At 39.2% G+C, this 24,489-nt stretch overlaps 1 protein-coding gene across 5 annotated transcripts in view; it reads right to left on the reverse strand.

Moving 5' to 3' along the window:
• The window catches only part of IGF2BP2 (insulin like growth factor 2 mRNA binding protein 2), a 164,470-nt gene that overhangs the window by 27,009 nt on the left and 112,972 nt on the right, over positions 1 to 24,489 (reverse strand). For 3 of the 5 annotated variants that reach the window (XM_082461511.1, XM_082461508.1, XM_082461512.1), the window contains 7 exons: positions 16,250 to 16,298; positions 15,212 to 15,263; positions 11,707 to 11,770; positions 9,393 to 9,665; positions 7,199 to 7,333; positions 503 to 625; positions 20 to 155 (listed from right to left, as the gene is read on the reverse strand). In XM_082461511.1, coding sequence (XP_082317637.1) covers positions 20 to 155; positions 503 to 625; positions 7,199 to 7,333; positions 9,393 to 9,665; positions 11,707 to 11,770; positions 15,212 to 15,263; positions 16,250 to 16,298 — 832 coding nt within the window. Of the gene's footprint in view, positions 1 to 19; positions 156 to 502; positions 626 to 7,198; positions 7,334 to 9,392; positions 9,666 to 11,706; positions 11,771 to 15,211; positions 15,264 to 16,249; positions 16,299 to 23,413; positions 23,520 to 24,489 lie in introns of all 5 variants that reach the window. The other 2 variants (XM_082461509.1, XM_082461510.1) reach the window with 1 other exon arrangement.

Below are 24,489 nucleotides of genomic sequence, written 5' to 3' on the forward strand. Positions count from 1 at the left end.
GAAAGCAGTAGGCACTTACATTAACAGCCAGCATATCATTTTCAAAGGCCTCACGCAGCTTCTTCATAATCTCTATTTCAGCATTGGCACAGGCCTCAACTGTGCCCTTCACAGTGATGGTTCTTTCAGGGTTGTATATGCTCAAATCCTGCAAGCTGGCCACCAGGAAAAAGAGAAAAATTTCCTTTTTTCAAAAGGAAAAATAAAATCCCAGAAGGATCACAAACAAGTCTTGGTGGAGGAGACAGGGAGAAGACACCACACGCTGTGGCACAGAATATCTGCCATCTTATCTCAAATCTTTGTAGTGATTTAGATCAAATCCATAGTAGAAAATGTTTGACTGGTAACTATTTATGTATTTGTTTTGATGGTGTTGAACATAATCATATCACTTATGATTACATTCCCACTTTAAGGAAAAGCAGATGAATGAGTTGGATATATCAAAATGCTCAAATTCTCCATTATTGGGCACAATTAATCTGAACAAGTGGCTTACGATGAGATTGTTATCTTGGTCCCTGTCTCGTGCTCAATTTTCTTCAAATTTCTGCCTTCTTTTCCAATCAGTCTTCCAACCAAGCCATTGTGGGCCAAGATCTTCAGAGGAATCTCTTCAGCTCTAAAAGACATAAGCAACATTTTAACATTTAAGGTGAACACAACGGTTGCCTCCCAAGAGCTATTACCTCCTTTTTTCTTACAAATAGAAGCCATTTTTGTTCAGGTACCAAGTGGCCATGGGCTTTACGAGATGCTGGGTCCTTCACTAACTCTGGTGTGTGAATTCTGATTAACACAAGCCAAACCATGGAAATTATACTCCCTTGTTGTGACTGGTTGGAAATGGGTCCATGAGAGAGATCTGGCCAACTAGGTATGAGAATAAGTCTGTTGGGTGATTTCAGGACGGTTTTCCTTGCTCTTAAAAAAGGCACAATGGATAATGACGTCAGTCAGATGGTAGACTAGGAAGCTACAGGCCCTCCTACTCCCACAGAGACACCAAGTTGACAACAAAAGATAGGCTAGACTATCTCTCTGAGAACTCTAGAGATCAGGTGAGAAGCTATAGCATCCAGGCTTTTTATAAAACCAAAAAGGGATTCAAGTAAAAGGGGTAGGAAATTTTGTGGCATTTGGCATGCCTTTCACGCTCCGTCCCCTACACAGTATAGCAAGGGGAAACTAGGAGGAAATCCTCCATACCAGGGATCCTCCCCTGGGACAGAAACAAAAGACTGGACCATGATTCCCACGTTCTGGCTTGCCTGGGGGCTGCCCGAGTGATTGGTTTCTGTCTCGCCTGACTTAGAGTTGACAAGCCTGGTGCCAGAGTCTGGAAGCTGCTCAAAACAGAGGTGAACTGTTAGAGCCGCAGTTCCATAGTCAGAAGCCAGAGGGTGAAAGAGATCAGAAATGGTTTGAGAGGTCCTAGAACCTCCAGCCAGACTGATTAGTGATGATCTTCTCCTGAACAAAGCCAGTATGCAAAGACTGTGAGAGGTGTTTTTTTTCAAATGCCCAAATCACAGCAAAAAGTTATAAGGCATATAAAGAAATGGAAACATGGCCTAATCAAAGGATCAAAATAAAACTCCAGAAACTGACCCTAAAGAAATGCAGATCTATGACAAAGACTTTAAAATAATGATCATAAAGATACTCAATAACCTAAAAGAGAACACAGACAACTAAATGCAATCAGGAAGATGATGCATGAACGAAGTGAGAATATCAACAAAGAAAAAGAAACTATTAAAAAACAACCTAACAGAAATAACAGAACTGAAAAATACAATAACTGAACTGAAATATGCATTAAAAAGGTTCAACAGCACACATGATCAGGCAGAAGACAGAATCAGCAAACTTGAAGATCAGTCATGTGAAATCATCAAATGAGAGGAGAAAAAAGAAAAGAGAATTTTTAAAAAGTGGAGAAAAGGACTTCCCTGGTGGCACAGTGGTTAAGAATCTGCCTGCCAATGCAGGGGACACAGGTTCGATCCCTGGTCCGGGAAGATCCCACATGGTGCGGAGCAACTAAGCCCGTGTGCCACAACTACTGAGCCTGCGCTCTAGAGCCCGTGTGCCACAACTACTGAAGCCCATGTGCCTAGAGCCCATGCTCCACAACAAGAGAAGCCTGTGCACCGCAACGAAGAATAGCCCCCACTCACCACAACTAGAGAAAGCCTGCACGCTGCAAGGAAGACCCAACACAGCCAAAAAAAAAAAAAAAGTGGAGAAAGGCTAAGGGACTTATGGAACATTATCAAGTGGATCAAAATACATGTCACTGGAATCCCAGAAGGAGAAGAGAGAGATGGTGCAGACAGCTTATTCAAAGAAAAAAGGCAGAAAACTTTCTAAATCTGAGAAAAGAAATGGACATACAGATTCAAGAAGCTCCAAGAACATCCAACTGGGATCAACCGAAAGAGAATGCCATTGAGATACATTATAACCCAAGTGTCTAAAGTCAAAGAGAAAATCTTGAAAGCAGCAAGAGAAAAGTGATTAGTAACATATGAGGAAGTCTCCATAAGATTATGGATGGATTTCTCAGCAGAAATTTTGCAGTCCAGAAGTGAATGTGATGACATATTCAAAGCACTGAAAGAAAAAACTATCAACCAAGAATACTGTATCTAGCAAACTGTCTTTGAAAATGATGGGGAAATTAAGACTTTTCCAGATAAACAAAAGCTGAAGGAGTTCATTACTATCAGATCAGCTCTACAAGAAATGCTAAAGGGAGTCCTTTAAGTTGAAATGAAAAGATGGTTCAACATATGAAAATTAATCAATATAATACACCACATTAACTGAATGAAGGACAAAACTCACATGATCATCTCAATTGATACAGAAAAAGCATTTGATAAAATTTAACAACTTTTCATGATTAATAACACCCAACGATTTAGGAACAGAAGGAAACTACCTCAACATAGTAAAGGCCACTTGTGAAAAGCCCACAGTGAACATCATATTTAATGGTGAAAAACTGAAAGGTTTTCCTCTAAGATCAGGAACAGAACAAAGATGCCCTCAGTATTTCTATTTAACATACTATTAGAAGTCCTATCCAGAGCAATTAGCTAAGGAAAAAAAATAAAAGACATCTAAGTTGGAGAGGAAGAGGTAAAATTATCTCTGTTGACAGATGATATGATCTTATATGTAGAAAACAAAGATTCCACAAAAATACTGTTAGAACTAATAAACTAATTCAGCAACACTGTAGGATATAAAATCAACACACAAAGAACAGTTGTGTTTCTATACACTAACAATGAACAATATGAAAAGGAAATTAAGAAAATAATTCCATTTATAATAGCATCATAAAGAATAAAGTATTGAGGAATAAGCCTAATTAAAGAAGTAAAAGACTTACACACTGAAAACTATAAAACAATGCTGAAAGAAAGTAAAGGCAGAAATCAATGGAAAGACATCCTGGATGCATGGACTGGAAGACCTAAAGTTGTTTAGATGTCCACACCACCCAAAACAATCTACAGATTTGATGTAATCCCTATCAAAATCCCAATGTCAACTTTTGCAGAAACAGAAAAATTCATTGTAAAATTCATATGGAGGGGCTTCCCTGGTGGTGCAGTGGTTAAGAATCGCCTGCCAATGTAGGGGACACAGGTTTGAGCCCTGGTCCGGGAAGATCCCACATGTGGTGGAGTGACTAAGCCCGTGTACCACAACTACTGAGCCTGCGCTCTGGAGCCCACGTGCCACAACTACTGAAGCCCGCATGCCTAGAGCCTGTGCTCTGCAACAAGAGAAGCCACTGCAATGAGAAGCCCACGCACCGCGACGAAGAGTAGCCCCCGCTCACTGCAACTAGAGAAAGCCCACATGCAGCAATGAAGACCCAATGCAGCCAAAAATAAATAAACAAAATAAATAAATTTATTTAAAAAAAATTCATGTGGAATCTCAAGGGACCCTGAATAATCAAAACAAGTTTGAAAAAGAACTCACATTTCCTGATTTCAAACATATTGCATAGCTATGGTAATCAAAACAGTGTGGTACTGGTGTCAAGATAGAAAAATAAACCAACAGGAAAGAATAGAGATCCCAGAAATAAATCCTTGCATATATGGTCAAATGATCTTCAACAAAGGTGCCAAGGCTACATCATGGGAAAAGGACAGTGTCTTCGAAAATGGTCTTAGGAAAACTTGCAAAAGAATGCAGCTGGACCCTTATTTCATATACAAAAATTAACTCAAAAGAGATTAAAGACCTAAATGTAAAACCTGAAAGTACAATTTTCCTAGAAGAAAACAAAGGAGCAAAGCTTCACGACAGTGAACTTGGCTACTGTTTCTTGGATATGACACCAAAGCACAGTTGACAAAAGCAAAATTAACAAATGGGACTACACCAAACCTAAAAACTTTTGTGCATCAAAGGACACACTCAATAAAATGAAAAGACAACCTATGAAATGGAAGTAAGTATCTGCAAACCATATATCTGATAAGGATGTGGAGAAATTTGAACTCTTGTGAAAGGCTGGTGGGATTGTAAAATGGTGCAACTGCTATGGAAAACAGGTTCCTCAAGAAATTGGAAATAGAACTACTGTATGATCCAGCAATCTCACTTCTTGGTATATATCCAAAAGAATTGAAAGCAGGGTCTCAAAGAGATATTTGCACACCCATATTCAAAACAGCACTATTCATATAGCTAAGAGGTAGAAGCAACCCAAGTCTCCATCAATGGATAAATGAATAAACAAAATGTGGTATACACATATGATGGAATATTATTCAGCCTTAAAAAAGAAGGAAATCCTACAACATGGATACATTTTGAGGTCATCATGTTAAGTGAAATAAGCCAGTCACAAAAAGACAAATACTATATGATTTCACTTATCTGAGTTCTCTAAAACAGTCAAATTCGCAGAACCAGAAAGTAGAATGGTAGCTACCAGAGGCTGGAGGGAGAGGGAAAAGGGGAGTTGTTGTTTAACAGGCACAGAGTTTCAGTTTTGTAAGATGAAAAAGTTCTGGAGATCTGTTTCACAATAATGTGAATACACTTAACACTACTGAACTGTACCCTTAAAAATGGTTAAGATGATAAATTTTATGATAGGTGTTTTTTGTTTTTTTTACAATAAAAAAAGTTCAAAAAAAGGGGGGAGGGGAACAAGGAGAGGATGCCTTCTCTTTCAACTTTTAAATAGTTTTTTGTGGGGATCCAATGTCTGAAATCACTTCAGTCATCTTGTCATCATCAGGGGAGTATCAGACACCCTGAAGAAGGTAAAGCAGAAAGAAAAGTCATGGGCCTTTTAGTCTATGATTCAACTAACCTTTCAGTCACTCTCACATAATAAGGACTTCTAATTATGTGACATCATAATTGTTTCTTATTGCTTAAGCCACTTGTTATGTTTTCTGTTACTTGAGACCAAAAGCATCGAACAGTTGCATTACTACTGCCTCAAAATACATGGATGTTTGTAGAAGCTCCAGTAGAATGTGACTTACAGAGGGCAGGGTTTTTTTGTCAGCTTTGTCCACTGGCACATAGAACAGTGCCTGACAGATAGTATGTACTCAATAAATATTTGGTAAATGAATAGAAAGAAAGTTTAGAATCCCTCTTCTCCTCCATCCTCCACCTCCTATTCATCTTCCTCAGGGCTCAGCTTAAATGTCACTTACACAGGGAGGCCTTCTCTGAAATCCTCTAATCTCTTCTTGCCCCCCTAAAACCTTGATTAGGGCCTCCAGTTACCTGCAGTTGTCTTCCACTGTAGCACCTCTCATAGCTGTGCTTAATTACTTACTGGTGTAATTATTTGTTTAGCAGATGTCTCTCCCACTGGATAAAAAAAGGAACTGGATCTTGTTCAGGGCTGTAGCCTCAACCCCGCACAGTGCTCAGCAAGGTGCCACACTCAAAAAAAAGTTATTTCAAAGACAGTCAAATTCTATCTTGGCTCCACACGAATACTTTAAGAATCCAATTTATACATCAGTCTTTTCGGTTCTGTAGAATATTGTAAGATGCTTACACCTAGGTCAAAGGACCAAGGAGGGTAACATTTATAAAATTCTCAATAACTTAGATGAGGGAGGGGCTTCTTCAAATTAAGCCACAGCATTTGGGGGGTTTCAAAAGCCCCAAATAGTAAATAATTAGTTAAGTGAAAGGTTAGCGTCCCTTATGAAATCTAAGAATAGATTTGCAATGTTTTTCTTTTAGGAACTACTTTCATCTTCTTGGTTTTGGAACACTATTATTGATATTGTTTGCTAAATTAGTTTTATATTCAATTCATCCCTCACTGCTTCTTTATAAAACTGCCACACATGCCTGTAAGCGGATTTTGCCAAACAAACATAGAGCCTTTTTTATTATATTGCCTATTCCGTTACCATTAATTTGTTTATAATACAAATTAATAAATTTGTATTACTAAATTATACAAGTTACTAAGAACTGTATTTGTCATTCAAACTGGTACAACACTCAGGAATCCTAAGAAATATTTTGTAAAAGAAATGGACAGGGGGAGAGAGAAAAACAAAGATGAATGAAGTAGCCACTCAGATACCAGTTTCTACTATTTAAGGAAACATAAGCCAATTTTAAGAGTGCAAGTGGCTTAGGAGCATGGTGACAAAACCCTTTTCCAGCATAGTAAATGATGGTTTTGACGACAATGTACTTTCTATATCTGCCCAGTCCAATATGATAGCCATTAGCCATACATGCGATTATTTAAGTCTGAATGGATTAAAATAAAATATTCAGTTCCTCCATTGCACTAGTCACATTTCAAGCACTCAACAGGAACACGTGGCTAGTGGCTATCGTATTGAACAGTGCAGATACAGAATATTTCCATCACTGGACAGCACGGGTCTATATGTTCCTACCAATAATTATTACCAGTGAGTGATGGAAGCATTAGGATTACCAAGAGAAACATACAAGTAGAGAAACAGCCATGTTATAAACATAAAAGATCTATTTCCCACCGTATTCTCTTTAGGAACAAATTTTTGAAAAATAATCTTTCCCCTGTTCTCTTTACTGAGAAATAGATTTACAGCTTTTTAAAACTTTCCTCGGTTAAATGAATGAGAACCGAATCTTTTTTTCTGCTGAGTGGTCTGTGCATTGCATGCAAACTTACAGTTTGGTCTCATCAGCCTCCTTCTGCATGATTTCGAGAATCATGCGACACGCTTCAGAGGTTCCCTCTGGGGTGGCGTGGATGGTGACAGGCTTCTCTGCAGCCCCGGAGTTCTCCTTTCTATGGATGTCTACCCTGCAGGAAAAGAATCAGGAGCCATAGCACAGAGTCATCTAGGACTGGATCCTAGTCCCAAGAATGTGTCGCACCGGCCAATGTACAGCAAGGACACAGACAGACCAGGAAGTGTCATGAGCACGTCTGCAACCAATGCCATTCTCCAAGAAGGCGGCAAGCAGTGCAGGGGGGGTCTTGTGCCAAACCCAAATTCTCGGCAGCTCCACTGAGAAGGGAATATTTCTTACAGGAGTGCCATTGGGCAAAGGCACCAAGGCGACGTGGTAATGAAGCCAGTTTGGTAAATGAAGTATTTTGTGTAGTCTTTCCAATGATCTTAGAAGCGAAGAGTAAAGTGAGCGGGATAATACTGCACGTTGGCACAGTGCCGGTCTCTGAACTGATTGCAGCTTTTAAAAGCCGTATGTTAATCCAACTCTAAACACCAAATTCAAGCAAGCTTTATGTATCTGAGTATGGACAGAAAACAGAGGCATGTCCTTTCTCTGCCTAAGTTTTTGGTTTCCTTGCCGCCGGCAGCCTGCCTTCTTCCAGGCTCTTAAAAACTAATGGCTCAAAAGCTTGATGACTTTATCAGACTTCTTTGGGTAGTTGTGGCTCTATTTGTTTTTAACTTTCAAAATCACATAATTGATTGTATCCTTTTTTACTTTGGCTGTCAGAAAGCCCAAATCCAAGTCTCTGGCCTATTTCTAAAAAAATGGGCACACACTTTGAGAACTAACTCACTTGTATTTAAACTTGCTGCATTTTTTTAAATGATTTTTTTTAAGTTACTTTTTTATTTTATTTTTTGGACACACTGTGCGGCATGCGGGATCTTAGTTCCCCTACCAGGGATTGAACCCAGCGCCCCCTGCAATGGAAGCGCGGAGTCTTAACCACTGGACCGCCAGGGAAGTCCCTAACCTTGCTGCATTTTTAAAGCCACTTTAAATAATCTTTGGAACAAAAAGACATACAAATAAAAATCACTTTCTCAGTGAAGAAAACTTAGAGGGGAAAAAAGGGGACTGATTTTAAAATAAAGGAAACATCACATAGTACTTGCCCCCTGTACTGTCTCATCATTTTACTCCTATGATTTTAAACTCTGGGACTCATATAAGTGTCCATCATTTGGAAGTAGCTCAGTCACTTGGCGGAAAACTGTGTTTTCTCTTTCAGTTTACAAGACACTCAATATCCTGAATAAAATGCACTAGGCATGTAAATAACAAATATTTGTCAGTAATTTGGTGCTTTGTAATTTAAGTGCTTTCACAGTAATTATTTCATTCAATCTGCCTGACTGTCCTAATTCTCACAATACTCCTGGCTTACAGAAGAAGCAATTGGTGCTCAGAGACCTTAACATTTTTTCTAAGATCATATAGCTATTAAGTGGTAAAACTTGAACAAGGGTCTTTGTTTTCAAGACCTGTGCTTTGTTCATTACATCATGCTGTGGTCTTATGAACACACAAAACTCAACAACCTCACAAGTCACTTTATCCACTACAACTCCTACTACCAATTCAGTCTCCTTAAACAGACAGAAAACTAAACATAAGACTAATGTACTTTATTTATTGCTCAATGTAACAGTGACTCACCCGTTTCCTTTATGTAGCTATTTGTGAGACTCCCTAGCTGGTCTCAAAGAATGACTACCACCCAGGGCTCTGACGCAGGAGAGGAGGCAAGAGCTAAGATACGTGGGTTCTAGGGTCCCGTAAAGTTCAGCTCCATACCTCTGTTGTTTTAGAAACATGTAGATGTATTCACAGGTATCAGATAGCTTATGAGAACAATTCTTGAATGTGAGGTCATTAGTACCTTGTTTATGAACTATTAGTGTTTCAGGGTATGACCTTTAGGTCATTGGCATGAAAGTTCATTAAAGCCCCTGGGCTTTGTGTTAGTCTGTTAGTAGTTCCGTTTAAAGAAGCCATAGTCCCATACAGCACAGCCCCCCGCTGCTGATGCAAGCAATAGCAACCTGGGAATGGCCGGGACCCACCAGCACTCAGGGGACCCCTCAGAAGGAAGCAAAGGAAGCCCCGGAGGCACGTACCGGGACTGGGTCTGCTTAGTGATGTTCTTTATGGTCAAGCCCTCCTTTCCGATGATGGCACCAACAAACTGGGTGGGGACCAGGATCCGCAGCGGGAAATCAATCTGTCTGGCCTGAGAAGAGCCCCCAGGGGCATGGCCTTGCTCCCGGGAAGAGTGGTCCCCACGCTGGGCTCGCTGAGGGGGCGAAGGGGAGCTCACCTCTTCATCCGGGATGTAGGAAATCTTGAAGGAGTAGTTCTCAAACTGATGCCCGCTTAGCTTCTCGATGGCTCTGAAATGCAGCAGGGACAAGTGAGCTTTGTTAGAGAACAGTGTTGGAGAAGACCCCCCAGGGTCAATGGACCGGTTCATTCACTCTCCTTTACTAGTTGCCTACGTGAGTGCCATCCTCGGCACTAAGGATGCAGCAGTGAGCAAGACACATGCCATCTCTGCTCCCTCAGAGCTTGTGGTTAACAAATTAAACAAGTAATTACAATGTGTAGGCCTGGTCAGACTTGATATACAATGTGCCAGTCTGCTTTTTTTCACCACTCAAGGCTGTATCTCCATCATCAAAAACTCTTTGTAAATATTGGCATAAAATTGTCTCTTTTTAAAAATTCTAATTGTAATACAGTTATTACTGAAAATTCAGAAATAGATAAGCACAAATAAGAAAAACATCCTAGCCCATCCTATATCTTTCTTAAATATAAATATAATATTATGTATACAAATGGATTAATACCATACATACTACTTTATAACCTTTAAAAATAGTTAATACTCTAAACAGTTTTCCAAGTGATTAAATATCCTGCAATTTAGTTTTTACCGGCTGTTTAACATTCTATTGATTTGCCATCATTTTTGCAACTGATTCTCTATTGTTTTATATATATATATATATATATATGTTTCTAATCTTTTACTACTGCATACAGTGTTGTCACGGGCATCTTTGCAACTACAACTTTGCAAACAGGACAAATTCCTAATGGAATTGCTGGGTCAGAGAGTAGGCAGAATTCTAACATCTTAAGCCATTATTGCTCAGTGTCCTTCTGGAAAGGTTTCAACATGTATTATCCCATAGCAGTTAAGAGAGCATTTGTTTCCTTGAATCCTCAGAAGTACAAAGTACTATGATTTTAAAAGACTTATCAATTTGATAAATCCCACTATTGCACCTTAAAAACTATACATGAAGTGCAACCATTTTTTCACATGTTTTTGGCAGCATGTGAAAAAATTAACCCTCTTCTACAAGGTTACCGTTTAGGGTTTACAAATTTATTACAAAGCAGCACTTTTTGAATTCAGTAAAAGCAACAAAGTAATATCATGTACAGAGGGCCTACCTAAGTAGCAGATGGACAAGTACTGTAAAGGCTGAGTTGTTGGTATATGTATCCTGCTTACATACGTGTGCAAAAGTCAACAGCAAATGACTACTGCCTTTTTCAATGCAACATTAACATTTTGAAAACTAGTGGTATGAGAATGGGTTAACCATGTATTCATGGGTGTGGAAACCTTGAAAAAGAAATAAAAGTATAATCCTGGGACATATAACCAATACAGATGTTATGCCACATGTGACCATAATTCTAGTTACGATGACCTGACAGGCACTTCATGGACCCTCTACAAAAAGGAACTTGTTAAAAAAAAAAAAAAAAAAAAAGGAACTTGTTTTTGTTGTTGTTGTTTTTTAAAAAAATTCAGTCCCGTGTGTGTTAATAGCCAAGCTCACAATTAACCATCACTGAAGCAATGTAGCCATGAGTGGGATTAGGAGGTGAATGTGAGTAGGAAAAAGAACCTGAGCCAGGTGCTCTTTGATGAACCACTCCTAGATGACAATGCTCCCTTGGGCTGATGTCACTAAGGCGGATCCCTCTTTTAATATTCATAGAGGGAAAATGAGGTTTCAGCATCCATTCAATGAGTTTGGACAGAAACAGGCTTGGGCTTCTTCCTCATGGTGCATGGAGGAAGCTCCAGGTGAAAGTGGCTCCTAGTGGTTGTCAAAGCAGACTCTAGTGGACACAATGTCACAGACGTGGTGCCCTCTATTCCTGACTATATCAAGGTACAGCTCCCACCTCGGTTTTGATGCCAAGGCTCAACATTTTTCAAGATAAAAATCTCTGTACAATCAACAAACAGACACTCTGGTATAAATGCCCTGGGGCTCCACTGATGTGTCAAAGATCTGCATCTTTTCAGAAAAGGTTTATAAAACACAGGACTCAATGGAATTCAAAGACAAGCTCCACTCCCCCCCACGCCCAAATCTGAAGGGAAATAAGCCCAAATCCACTTACGTTTTTGCTTCTTCTCTTGTTGCATATGTGACGTTGACAACGGCAGTTTCTGTGTCTGTGTTGACTAGGAAAGAAGCAAAAACTACATTGTCATAGAAAAAAAAAAAGCTGCTACCCTCTGGCTAATGTAAATAAACTTATTTAGAGAAAAATGCACAAAAAAACCTCACTGCCCTATCTCTTAAGAGTTACTTGAATCTATCTTTATTCATGCGCATTCATAGTAATTTGTAATCAACTGTATATACACATTTGTAATCAATTGTATATACAACTCAAAACTACACTTTCACTTATTTTATCAACACTTTTGCATGTGTATAGTATATGCACATTTTCTTTGGATTTTTCATTTTTAATGCCTATATAAAATTGCAGCAAGTAAATGTGCCATGATTTTTGCCTAACCATTCCTTAATTGTTGACAAATGGGTTATTCTCAGTATTTGCTATTCTGAATAGTGTTGATAAAAATCACCATTGTTGCAAATATCACTTGATTTGTGTTCTTCTGAATTATTTTTTTTAGGGTAATTTAGAAGGAAAATAATTGGGTAAAAGAACATAATGCTTTTTAATGATTGTTTTCAGATTATTCTCCTAAAAGTTTGTATCAATTTATTGTACCACTATGAGTTTTAATTGTTATAATTTGCATTTATTTTAAAATAACTGGATATATGTATAAAATAATAAAAGTATTTTAATTTTAATTCTTCATTCATGGATAAGGTTGAACTATTACTATTTTTGTTCCCCTTTGATAGACCTCCTTGACTGTCTGTGTGAGTTAAATCTAGTAACTGTGTACACTGAATATAGAAAGTTGACAATTCCAACCCACTTGACTAAAGAGAACACATAAACTCTTAGAGTGGTTAACAAGGGATCACTATTGTGCGTTGGTTTATCTTGATTCATAATTGCTTGCCTCTTCTTCCAAAGTCAGACATTAAAAATGAATTCAAAAAGCAAGACAAAACTTTCTCAATCTAAGTCAGTAAACTTAAACCAAAAATACTGGTTTCCCCAAAACCAGTAAACATAACTAAATCAAATCCTCCCCCACTAAAACATTTAAGCTATTGGGAGACTTGGAATTAACAATATTAAGGTGAGGATAATTCAAGAGAACCACAATAGAGGTGTTTTTCAAAATAATAATAAAACCCTATAGTGCAGGGATCCTTAATCTTTTTTTAAAAAAAAATTTTTTTTAATTTATTTATTTGGCTGTGCTGGGTCTTAGTTGCGGCATGCGGGATCTTCGTTGTTGCATGCAGGCTCTCCGTTGAGGCGTGGGGGATCTAGTTCCCTGACCACGGATTGAACTCGGGCCCCCTGCATTGGGAGCCTGGAGTCTTATTCACTGGACCACCAGGGAAGTCCTGGGATTCTTAATCTTGAATCCATGTTAGAGCTTCAGGAATTCTTTACTCACCCTCCCCACTTCCCTGCAAATATTCAAATTTGTGGGTACGTGGATTTTTCTGGCTTATAATTTCCATACGATTCTCAAAAAGGTTAAAGATCACTGTTATCCAATAACTTCAAAGTAGCTGCAGCCCTTACGGGGAAGGGAGGCATAATCCTCAGGAAGGAACTGCCACTGCGATTTACGTGTCACCAGTGCTGAGCCCAGCCCTTGCCTTGGCCTGGGAGTGTTCGTTTTGCTAATACACAGAGAGGTCCTCATAGTGCAAAATAGGGAATGTGCGGCCCACAACCATCCTCTTTCAGTGCTGACACACTGAATGCTACGAGGCCTCATATCTGCACTTTGTAGTGCTACAGATGAGGTTGAAGACTGCCAAAACGGGAGAAAGGCTGGCTTTGAACCTCCTGAATAAAGCTATCCACTAGAAGTCTCAGATTCTCAGATTTTGTTCTACTCCTTAGTCATATTCTTTGTTCTTGAAAGACGTCTGTCTTCAGGAAGTCAGACCTGTGATTCTGGGAAAAACTGAGCTCCATTCAAATACTTTATTTCATTGGACATGAAAGCTCTCCTTAAAATCCTACTGAAAAAGTTTTCCTGCTGAATCAGGAATCACCTATGAAACAGAACAAAACAACAGCCCAGCACTTCTATCCCGTAGTTGTGAGGCAGCTAGAAACTGGGTGCTCTCAGGGCACAGGTGCCACTGGAGCTGTGAACTGCCCCCAGGGACCTGGAGTATTTCCTCCTTGCATGGCACTGTCCTAAGTTTATAACATGGTCTTAGTAACTTTTACAGGTTCATGTCTGGAAGGTCATCCTGCCTACTAAATCCATTCCTTATTAGAATGTCTTCTTTTCCATTTGAGGGAAATAACAAGAACTGAGAAAACAGAATCCTTGTAAATCATGTCTTCCTTCTGAGCTCTTTCCCTTCACCTTTGGGTATGGGCAGTCAGCAGTATGAAATTGACTAATAGTATTTTTAATATTCAGGAGTGGAGAGCATCTGAATAACTACTGCTTTAAAACTATTATATTAATTATACTGGCAGACAGAACAGACTGCATATGAGAAAATGGGTTCTCTGTGATTTTTCCTAAGTGAACTTTAACGATTATGTATGACTCCATGGTCTGTAAATATTTATTCAGGTTCTCTCTGGGTGCCCCAACTATTCAGTGATATAGGAAGGGTAAATTTATTCTCCCCATTATACACATGTGGAAACTGAGCCAGGAAGGTTAAGTGACTTTTACAAGGGCTCACAGTCAGTAAGTGACTGAATTCATAGTCTGCTTTCTAGGTCAATGCAAAAATAATCTTTATCACATGTTACTGCCTGTCCTATCAGGAGCTTGGAATCTACTTTTCAGGGACTCTTAAATAGCTACATAAGATATCAGCTCAGGAACCCTTTTTTTTTTTCTTTAAAAATCATAGCACTTCATGTTTTAGAAGACAAAAATAAGGGCAGCAGGAAAAAGAAAATGTGTTTTCTGGGGATTTACAGCATTGTTCCTAAGACAGAGGCTCTCAAATGAGTACACACAAAAATCACTTGGGGGTGCTTGTTGAACATACAGATTCATGACTTCTTCCCCCAAAGAGTCTTACTTTGTAGGTCTGTCTATGGTGAGCCCTAGGAATCTGCATTTTCCCAAGCACTCCAGGCGATTCTAGGGTAGGAGTCCTACACCTTGAGAAACACTCAGTCCAAGATATTAGGGATATGTTGTTCTTAACCAGGAAGAGGAAAGCTGTAATAGTGTAAATCCAGTTACTTCCAAGTGAATTAAGCTTCCCCCACCCTGACAGCATTTGTCCAGTGCTTGAGTACATTACGGAGTATAAGAAAAATAGCCTGAAAACCATTCTTTGAAAAAATCGATATAGACAGATGGATATAGACATCTCTCACATACAGCTATACAAACATACACTCTAGGAAGCTTGCTTCAAAGGAATTTGAACTTATTATTTGTCCTTGGATTTGACCTGACCTGTAAGAAATAACAGGTAATATCCCTCTCAAAATTCAATAGGTTAATTTCGTCACTTATTACCTTGTTCGACATTCTCCACTGTCCCATACTGAGCCAAAAGTCCATCCAACACCTGAAAAAGAAGCTTTGCTGTCAGAATTTCAGGTCTTCCATAAAAGCAGCTAGAACTGAATAAATGTACAGGACTTTCATTTGCTTATTGGCTCTCGAGTAATCTGTTCACTGAGGAAACACAGCAGAGCTTCGGAGTCTTAGTAATTGTTAACAATCACATTCATCATGATGGTTGGAACCCACTTGCTGCTTTTGAAATCAGAAGCAGAATAAGTACAAAGATTACTTCTCCTTCCTGGAAGATTTAACCTTCTTCCTTCAGTTTTCCTTTAGGGATCTCCTTATTTTACAAAGTAATGAGATATGTATACGTTCAAAATTTTCCACAATGAAAATTTTTTTTCTTAAAGGAATAAAAACATTAGACAAAACATTCTGCTTCCTTTAAGGCTATTTTGATTTTGTTTGGGTTGGGGAACATGGGGCAGTATGTTTTTCAATAATGCAGTAAAGCCACTCCTCATATTCTATCTTATTTTATTTCAAGGTAACAATCTTGTAAGAAGTTTTACAACTCCGAAAATATGTCTTAACTGTTATTCATAGCAACTAATTCAAAATAAACAAAAAACTTGCTCAAACTAACAAAGAAACTTCTATTCTTATGGGTTTTCCATTTATTTTATTTTTCCCCAAATCGTAATTTAGAAAGGTAAAAATCTTTTAAAAAATCATAGAATAAAAATCACAAGCAAGGTATGTATTTTGTTTCACAGTTTGTCTGTTGGTGCTTGGTTTCTGAGAAGACAGAACATAAGGGATCAAAGTGCACATCCCGCACGACGAAAGGGACAAATCTGACCCCAAACTCAGGGCAGATCATGCACATTAGGGGCACTGAAGAAGGGAAAGTCTGAGGACCTCTAATTCCTCAATGTGAAAGGGAACTATAAAAAGGGGAGAAAATCCCTTATTAACCCATTAAAAAATAAAATGAGGAAAGAGAGCAGGAAGATAATAAATATAGAAATGACAATGGCCTACCTCCCACTGCAGGTGAGGAGGGATGTTTCGAATCTGAATTTTCCTGCTCCTGTAAAAGATAAAAGCACAGACACAACAAACAGGCTTAAGACCACAGTTTGAGTTTACTTTCTCACTATGTTCACCAAGACATCAGCAAGGGATTTTGATTGTGAATCAAGAACATCTTGTTTTAAGCCATTCGTCAATTTCTCCCTTTATGTCTGTTAGTATTTGCTTTATATATTTAGGTGCTTCTATATTGGGAGCCTATATGTTAATGAGTGCAATATCCTCTTCCTGTATTGATTCCTTTATCATTATATAATGCCCTACTGTATAGCACAGAGAATTACACCCAACATCTTGTAATAAGCTATAATGGAATACAATCTGCAAAAAAAAAAACACACACACAAAAGAACTGAATGACTATGCGGTATACCTGAAACTAACGTAATACTGTAAATCAATTATACTTCAATTAAAAAATTAAAAGAAGAAAAAAAGAGCAGCTTGTTTTAAAACTTTCAATTAGGGACTTCCCTGGTGGCACAGTGGTTAAGAATCCGCCTGCCAATGTAGGGGACACGGGTTCAATCCCTGGTCCGGGAAGATCCCACATGCTGCGGAGCAACTAAGTCCACGCACCACAACTACTGAGTCTGTGCGCCACGACTACCGAGCCCACGTGCTGCAACTACTGAGCCTGTGTGCTGCTACTACTGAAGCTCGTGCTCGGCCTAGAGCCTGTGCTCTGCAACAAGAGAAGCCACTGCAATGAGAAGCCTGCACACCACAATGAAGAGTAGCCCCCACTCGCCGCAACTAGAGAAAGCCCGCCGTAGCAATGAAGACCCAATGCAGCCAAATAATAATAATAAATAGATAAATAAAATAAAACACAGCTGTTTTAAAAAAATAAATAAATAAAACTTTCAACTACTTTGAGGAAAAAAATAAAGAAAAAACCCAAGAAGTCTGAACAAGCTAAAGAAACAGCTTAGATGCAAATCTGCCTTTTCAATTTCCTACCAAAATAGTCAGAATTTAAATTGCCACACATGTTCTAATTATAGAATTATTCCCTTCCTCCTCAAAATACATAGTCCTGCAAGTGACCCTACCCCCAAAGGTACCTAGGCTCAAACATGAGAGGTGGAATACATATACAAGCAGGCTTAAAGAGGATCTTACCTAACAATGCAGAACTTCCTTTTAAAAAATTATTTTTATTTCTAATAGGTAATACAGTCCTAATTCAAAAATCAGGACACTTTAAAGAGGTATTCCATGAAAAGTCTTACTCGTTGCTTGTGTAACCTTCAGTTCCTTTATGCAAATACTAGTAAATACAAATATACAATCCTATTTTCACCTTTTCTTACAGAAATATTTGCATATTCTACACACTCACTGAATCTTGTTTTTTTCACCTAACAGTAATGTCCTGAAGATCTTTCTACATTGGTAGATAGAGAACATCCTCATTCTATTTTACACTACTTGGATGTACCAAATATCCATCCCCTATTGATGGATATCTGGGCCTTCTCCTGCATTTTTATTCAGAAGATTTTTCTCTTTTTCCAAGACATCTGATAACTTTGAGTGATTTAGACCATTTGTTTTTACTTAAGCGTTAAAATTAGATAGAAAAAAGAATAGAAATAGGAAGATAAGAATTTTTCTATCTTTGGAGAACATGTTAGATCCCAGAAAGAAAACACAAATCAGCATTTAAATATTAGAAGAGGTCATTTCAATGGAAGGGCTTGGCACTGAAATCCCATAAATATCGCCTTTGGGGGTTGCAAGAGAAGAGACGTGGTGGCCAAAGTGTAGCCCCATTACTTTTCCTTTCCTTCTCGTGTAAGAGGTACCAAATAGTTGCTATATGCAGCCACACATTTCTCCATGGCTTTAATCTGGGCAACAGCCACAGAAAGAAATGTTACAATTCATGCAGAGAGGAAAAAGGAGAGAGACAGAGAGAGAAGTACACAGACAGGGGAAACAACAAACAAATAATAAAGGAACTGAGGGGCTCCTGTTTCCTCTGATCTTTTTTTTTAAATTAAGGGGGACCATCCCTCTGTTCTAGATCCCATATACTACTTCTGTCTTGTTTTATTTTTTAAAAATGAGAATGCATTCATGCTTTACCAGAGCTGCTTAAATGACTATACAAGCCATTCTGTAGAACCTCTAATCTTGTGTCAGGATAGGAAGGAGAAAAAAGAACCAGGAACTAATTTCTGCTTCTGTGCTATGAAGGCTCATTCCTGACACTGCCTTTGGCAAGAGTTCATAATAAAACTGCTGACACCATCCCATACAGTGGCTACATGGAATGCTCCACAAAGGATGTCACAAGCCTAACTATTTATAGAAAAGGCATCATAATTTACAAGAAAATTGAATATTTCTAAAGAAAAATATTTTTGTTATCTCCAAGTATAAATAAACATTGACTACAACTGCTAAGCAAGAATTTATTGATAGAAATCCTATGGGAAGAAACTTCTGCATAGACACTAAGATTTGAATAAAGAAAGATACTGTTGCATTGTTATGACAAAGAATGCAAATAATCTAAATATCCACCAGCAGGGAGATGAATAAGTAAATCATAGTAGAGCCATAATACTGAACATTATACAGCTGTTAAAAAGAATGAAGTAGACATGTATCCACGGTCATAGGACACTCTTCAAGGCATAATGTTATAAGATGAGCGCTAATTACAGATTAGGTTTGATCTGTTTTTTAAGAGCACAAAACAAAACTATATGTCATTAAGTGTGTATATATGTAAATGCACAAAGGTAGCTACAAACATTTGGTTGGTAAAACGGGACATGTACTTTTTATTTTAGCTGCTTCTGTCTTGCTTGCTTTTTAAAAAAATGACATGTTCATGTCTTACTTACTTTAAAAAATTAACACTTATAACTCCTACTAGGGCTGCTTTCATGAATCGAAAAGATTCATTTCTTTAAAGTATCCTGGAACCTGCTTTTAAAAAAAAAGAGAGGGGGCTTCCCTGGTGGCGCAGTGGTTAAGAATCCGCCTGCCAATGCAGGGGACACGGGTTCGTGCCCTGGTCCGGGAAGATCCCACATGCCGCGGAGCGGCTAGGCCCGTGAGCCACAACTACTGAGCCTGCGCGTCTGGAGCCTGTGCTCCGCAACGGGAGAGGCCGCGACAGTGAGAGGCCCGCGCACCGCGATGAAGAGTGGACCCCGCTTGCCGCAACTGGAGAAGGCCCTCGCACAGAAACGAAGACCCAGCACAGCCAAAAATAAATAAATTAATTAATTAAAAAAAAAAAAAAAAGAGAGGGCTTCCCTGGTGGCGCAGTGGTTGAGAATCTGCCTGCTAATGCAGGGGACACGGGTTCGAGCCCTGGTCTGGGAAGATCCCACATGCCACGGAGCAACTAGGCCCGTGAGCCACAACTACTGAGCCTGCGCGTCTGGAGCCTGTGCCCCGCAACAAGAGAGGCCGCGATAGTGAGAGGCCCGCGCACCGCGATGAAGAGTGGCCCCCGCTTGCCGCAACTAGAGAAAGCCCAGCACAGAAATGAAGATCCAACATAGTAATCAATCAATCAATAAATCTTAAAAAAAAAAAAAAAAGCCTGTGCCTTTAAAAAAAAAAAAAACATATTAAGATGGTTTAAAAAAAAAAAAAGAGAAAAACCCTCTTATTTTCTCCATAATTATCAACCAGTTAGGTATCCTTCTTGAAATCTTATTTAACAAAGTATTAATTTATTTGGCAAACCCCTTTGTTCACAGTGTGTAAATAATCAAACTCTGCCCAGTCCAGATGATCCCAAATCCTAACTGAACGGGTCTAAAACAATGATGCTTCCTTGTAATATCTGGTGTGAGGACTGCACATCAGGCAATCAGTTGAGTAACTGGAACGTTTGTTAAGCAGGGTTCTCTCAAAAGCTAGTGTGTCGCATCTCTAATTTTAGACCAGGATGGAAAGGAAGAAAAAGAACCCAGAAACGAAAAGGGGAAATGGAGATCACTTCAGCAGAACCCATTGAATTGGAGTTCAGTCAGGTCACCTGGGAGAACATCCTGAGAGACTGTCTTTCAGGATCAGGAGTGACCAGGATCTTTGGGATCTGCTAACTTCCATGGCATCATCTGGACATTGTGCCTGCTTGTTAGGGCACCCAGGATGCCCAACCCCTTTTTCCCTGGGAGGGATGTCTGTGTGCTCTTCAAAACCCAGCTCACACCTGCAGACAATTCCAGGGCTTCTCCAAAAAAGAGTTGTTTCTATGCACTCTTAAGTTTTTATAACAGCTCCCTCTTTGCTATAATTACTTATCTGCTGGCGCTGGTCCTCTCCTCACTGGATTGGAAATTTCCTCAAGGACAGGCTTCTTGTTTACTAGTCTCCTGTCCAGCAAGAGGCCAAGCGCATAGCAGAAAAGGAGAACATGGAACTCTGGGGTCTGGGAAAAGCACTGCTATTGCTGGCTGTTGTCTGTTTATGATGTGGACCTTCTGGACCCTACCTGGGAGGGCACAGGCTGTCCTTTTCTCCTTTGCCAGGTAGTAAAGGGGAGAGGGGAGACTTCTCTCCCTTTCCGTTAGAGAAGAAACCCAGTGTTCAGCTCAGTCTCGAACAACAAATGTGGATCTTTCTCCCTTGGAAATCCATAAAAGTGTGCCCTGCTTGCAACAAGCCCAATTTACACAATAACTTAGGAAAGTGATTGGTTTTAAGAAAATAGTTCTTTGTTCCTTAAAAAAAAAAAAAGAATAACCTCACAGTTCCTTTAGTTTAGAAAGGAAATCAAGCTTCTCTAAAAATACATAATTGACATTTCTCATCCTCACCACCCAAAACCATTACAGCCAGCTTCTAGCTGGCCTGCCGTCTGTCTTACTTTTCCCTCCTCTCCCATTCATCCCACACTTAGTGACTTTCTAAAACACAAATATGACTGGTTGCTTCTGCCTTCTTTGAATGACTCCCTGTCACCACATCCAAATTCCCATTCATGACCCTGTTACTGTCCCATTCCCCATCTCTTTATCTTTAAACCCTCTTGCCCCAGCAACTGCTCTAAACTTTGGGCTCTTACCCTTCCATCCAAAATAATTTGTCACACCTGTAGTTTATATGCGTGCCAGGTCTGAGCCTTCAACATGCTCAGTCCACCTTAAAAACAAGAGTAAACAAAGGCAGTAAGGAACATGATTTTGATTTTTTTAAAACAAATTTTAACTGAAAACAGAATAAGACCTGCAGTCAAGCTATTAATATAGACACACAGGCTCTCTCCCCAAGGCTCTGGGATTCAGGAACTCAGAATTTCCCACTTTCATATTCAAGTAAGTGTGTTCAGTGGAAAAGAGCAAGTAGCTCAGTCTCTACACATCCAGGAAAATAATAATATAGCCCAACAGCTATTCTGCTTGGCTGAGGAACTGGCCACTTTGATGGATTCTATATTCTGGTTAATTGGTGACAACAGTATACACATGTAGACTATCAAATCTTAACTACAAACAAAAAAAACTTAACCACAGCTCATCTAAGGCTCTTCAACATGTAAGTGCCTCAGGGTACTTTTCATGAATATGTTATTATCTTTGTACTGTAGATGCCCAGAGGAAGTGGAAAGCTCTGAGTGAATTTCAGATAAAACTAGATGTCCACTGTTAGGAATTTCAAGGACCTGGCAGAAGTTATTTTGTATGGTAGCATCTGTTGCTTTAAGTAACTGGGCAATCAGCTGGGGAAGTAAAATCATATTTAATTGTCAAGGAATCTCTGTGATTTTGAAGAACCACCCCACATCTGTGTGTGTGTGTGTGTGTGTGTGTGTGTGTGTGTGAAACGCCTGTTTGCTTGTGAGGTGGATAATGCCATAGTTTTTAGGCATACGGTCAATTAACCACAAGTCTGATCAACCACCTTGGGAACTCTAGCCCAGGCACTGACCATGCTGGGGGTCTGAGTAGGGAAGACTTAACATATATTGTGGACACCCAGCTCATAGGATCTCAGATTCCATTTGAAAATTAGGCAAGCTAAGAATCAGAAGATCTCTGGGAAAACTGTGGGCAAGAGAAGCAACAGAGGAAGCAAAAGGATCGTATAAGAGAGTCCTCTGGGGTTCAATGAGAGATCCTACCCAACTAGGTCCCATCTGTTTCCATAGCAATTTTGAGCTCCATCAGATGACACTGTGGTTTTAATCTTGCAAGGAAATCAAAGCACCATGGAATGTGCATTATCTAGAGGCAGGTGTGCTAACCGACTCCAAGGGCAGTGGCAGAGCCAAGGCTGAAACCACCAGAACTCTTGGCCACACCCCCTCCTCTAGTGCTATAATCAGATTCCCCTGCATCTCATGTCCTCATTAGTAAGTGTTTGAGGCACTTTCTCTCCTTCCCATTCCTCATCAGTTCTAAAAGTTCCCCTTAAAACTTCTGGACATTCTGTACAAGGGACATCCTGTGCTAAATTGAACTAGGACCTAGGGCTAGCAATGAATCAGGGAAGCAAATGAATCACCGGTGATAGCCTCAGCCAATCTTCTATCCAGCACTCAGCTGCCTTTTACAGTAATCCCCTCCCCCACCCACCTCTCATTTTTCTCTCCTTTCTCTCACACACATACACACAGAGGGCACAGGGCATGACTTAAAAAAAAAAAAAATCAATGAAACTAACTGTTGTCACTTTGTTACAAAATTATTAAGAACAACTGCATCTGCCGCTATGGAATCTAAAATAAATGTATTATAACAGTTATTAGAAAACCAAACGCTTTCCACATAAAAACTGTTAAAAAGTGAAAAAGAGGTTTTGGGGTTTTTTTAGGGAGAAAAAACATGTGATCTGAGTAAAGTCCTTGTGAATATTAGCAGTGTTATGGGCCAAATCATATAAGGATTAAATCAGATATTATTGTGGTGCCCTGTTGCAAAGGGTTTGAGCCAGGAGAACTGCAGTTATGAACCCAGTAAATTCCCTTGCTCTATAAACTCAGGTCCACAAAACCATAAACCCCCAAGTGGCCTGAACACACTTATGCTTCATGAGAATTCAGAGACAGGACCTCTTGAAAGTCTACTGCTTGAATATCACAGAAGAGAAATCAGTGAATATGATAAAGCAATAGTCTGAGACTTTGTAACTTACTCATTTACCTCCGAGCCCCTCTCAAAGAGGCCTTGACTTTTTAAGAGGTTGCCAACACAATTCCAGACTTCCCTCTTGAGGAAAACATCAGGAATTCTTAATTGTTCTTGAAAGAGGTAGAAGGAGAAAAGTAATTAGATAATGATGAGATGCTCATGAGAAGACAGGTCAGGCTGCTCCACCTGGGCAAGACGGTGAAGGAGTCTCCCTAGTGGGTCAGGTACAATGAGTACAATTTGCATTAAATGACCATTGAGTTTCAATCCAACTGCAAGATTCTACAAACCCTTTAGAAAGGTTAAAATCATCTCCTGTTAAAAGGAATCAGTATGCTTGACTGTAGGTTGAAACCACCATACACTGTTCTAGTGAAGTAGATAATCACATTCCTCAGATATTCAATATTTTAGCTCTTTAAAAAGGAAGTCAATATCTAAAATTTCTCTTTTTTGATTTGTATTCAGTTTTTAGTGAAGGGGGCTCCTTTTACTGAAGTAGTGGTAAATAGAAATATTTGAACTGAAGGAACACTAAAAAATCTAAATAATTATTCAGGGAAAATATTTTTCTTTGTCGAATACATCTTCAGTATTTTAAAATAAAGCAAAAAAAAAAAAAAAAAACCTGACATAGGAAAACCGTGACCAGTCTTACCAAGGTTTGTGTACAGTTTCCTACAGATAACACCATCTTTCCCATCTACCATACTACTCGTTAACTCATTTTGTGACAGTAGAGAATGAAATACAGTTTTAGCTCTAGCTTTACCAGAATTTCTCCATGGGCTTCATTGAACACTATTTCTTTCTCATCCTTCAAGTTATTTTATTTGATGAGTTTATTAATGTTTCAGAGACACCCAACACGTTCGTCACATTGTTTTTAGCAGGAAGCTTTCCCCAAACCACCACTATTACTTACATTAATGGGTGCTAAGCATCCCACTTAAGCCTTACCACTCCCCTATGAAGTAGGAATTGTTATCCTCACTTTCAGATAAGTAAACTGAGGTATTGATGAATCCCCTGTCCAGTCTCACAGCTGGGAGCAATATTTTTGACCGCGGTCTACAAGTT

Source organism: Balaenoptera physalus (genome assembly GCF_965194825.1).
Source record: "Balaenoptera physalus genome assembly, chromosome: 4".
Lineage (NCBI taxonomy): Eukaryota > Metazoa > Chordata > Mammalia > Artiodactyla > Balaenopteridae > Balaenoptera > Balaenoptera physalus.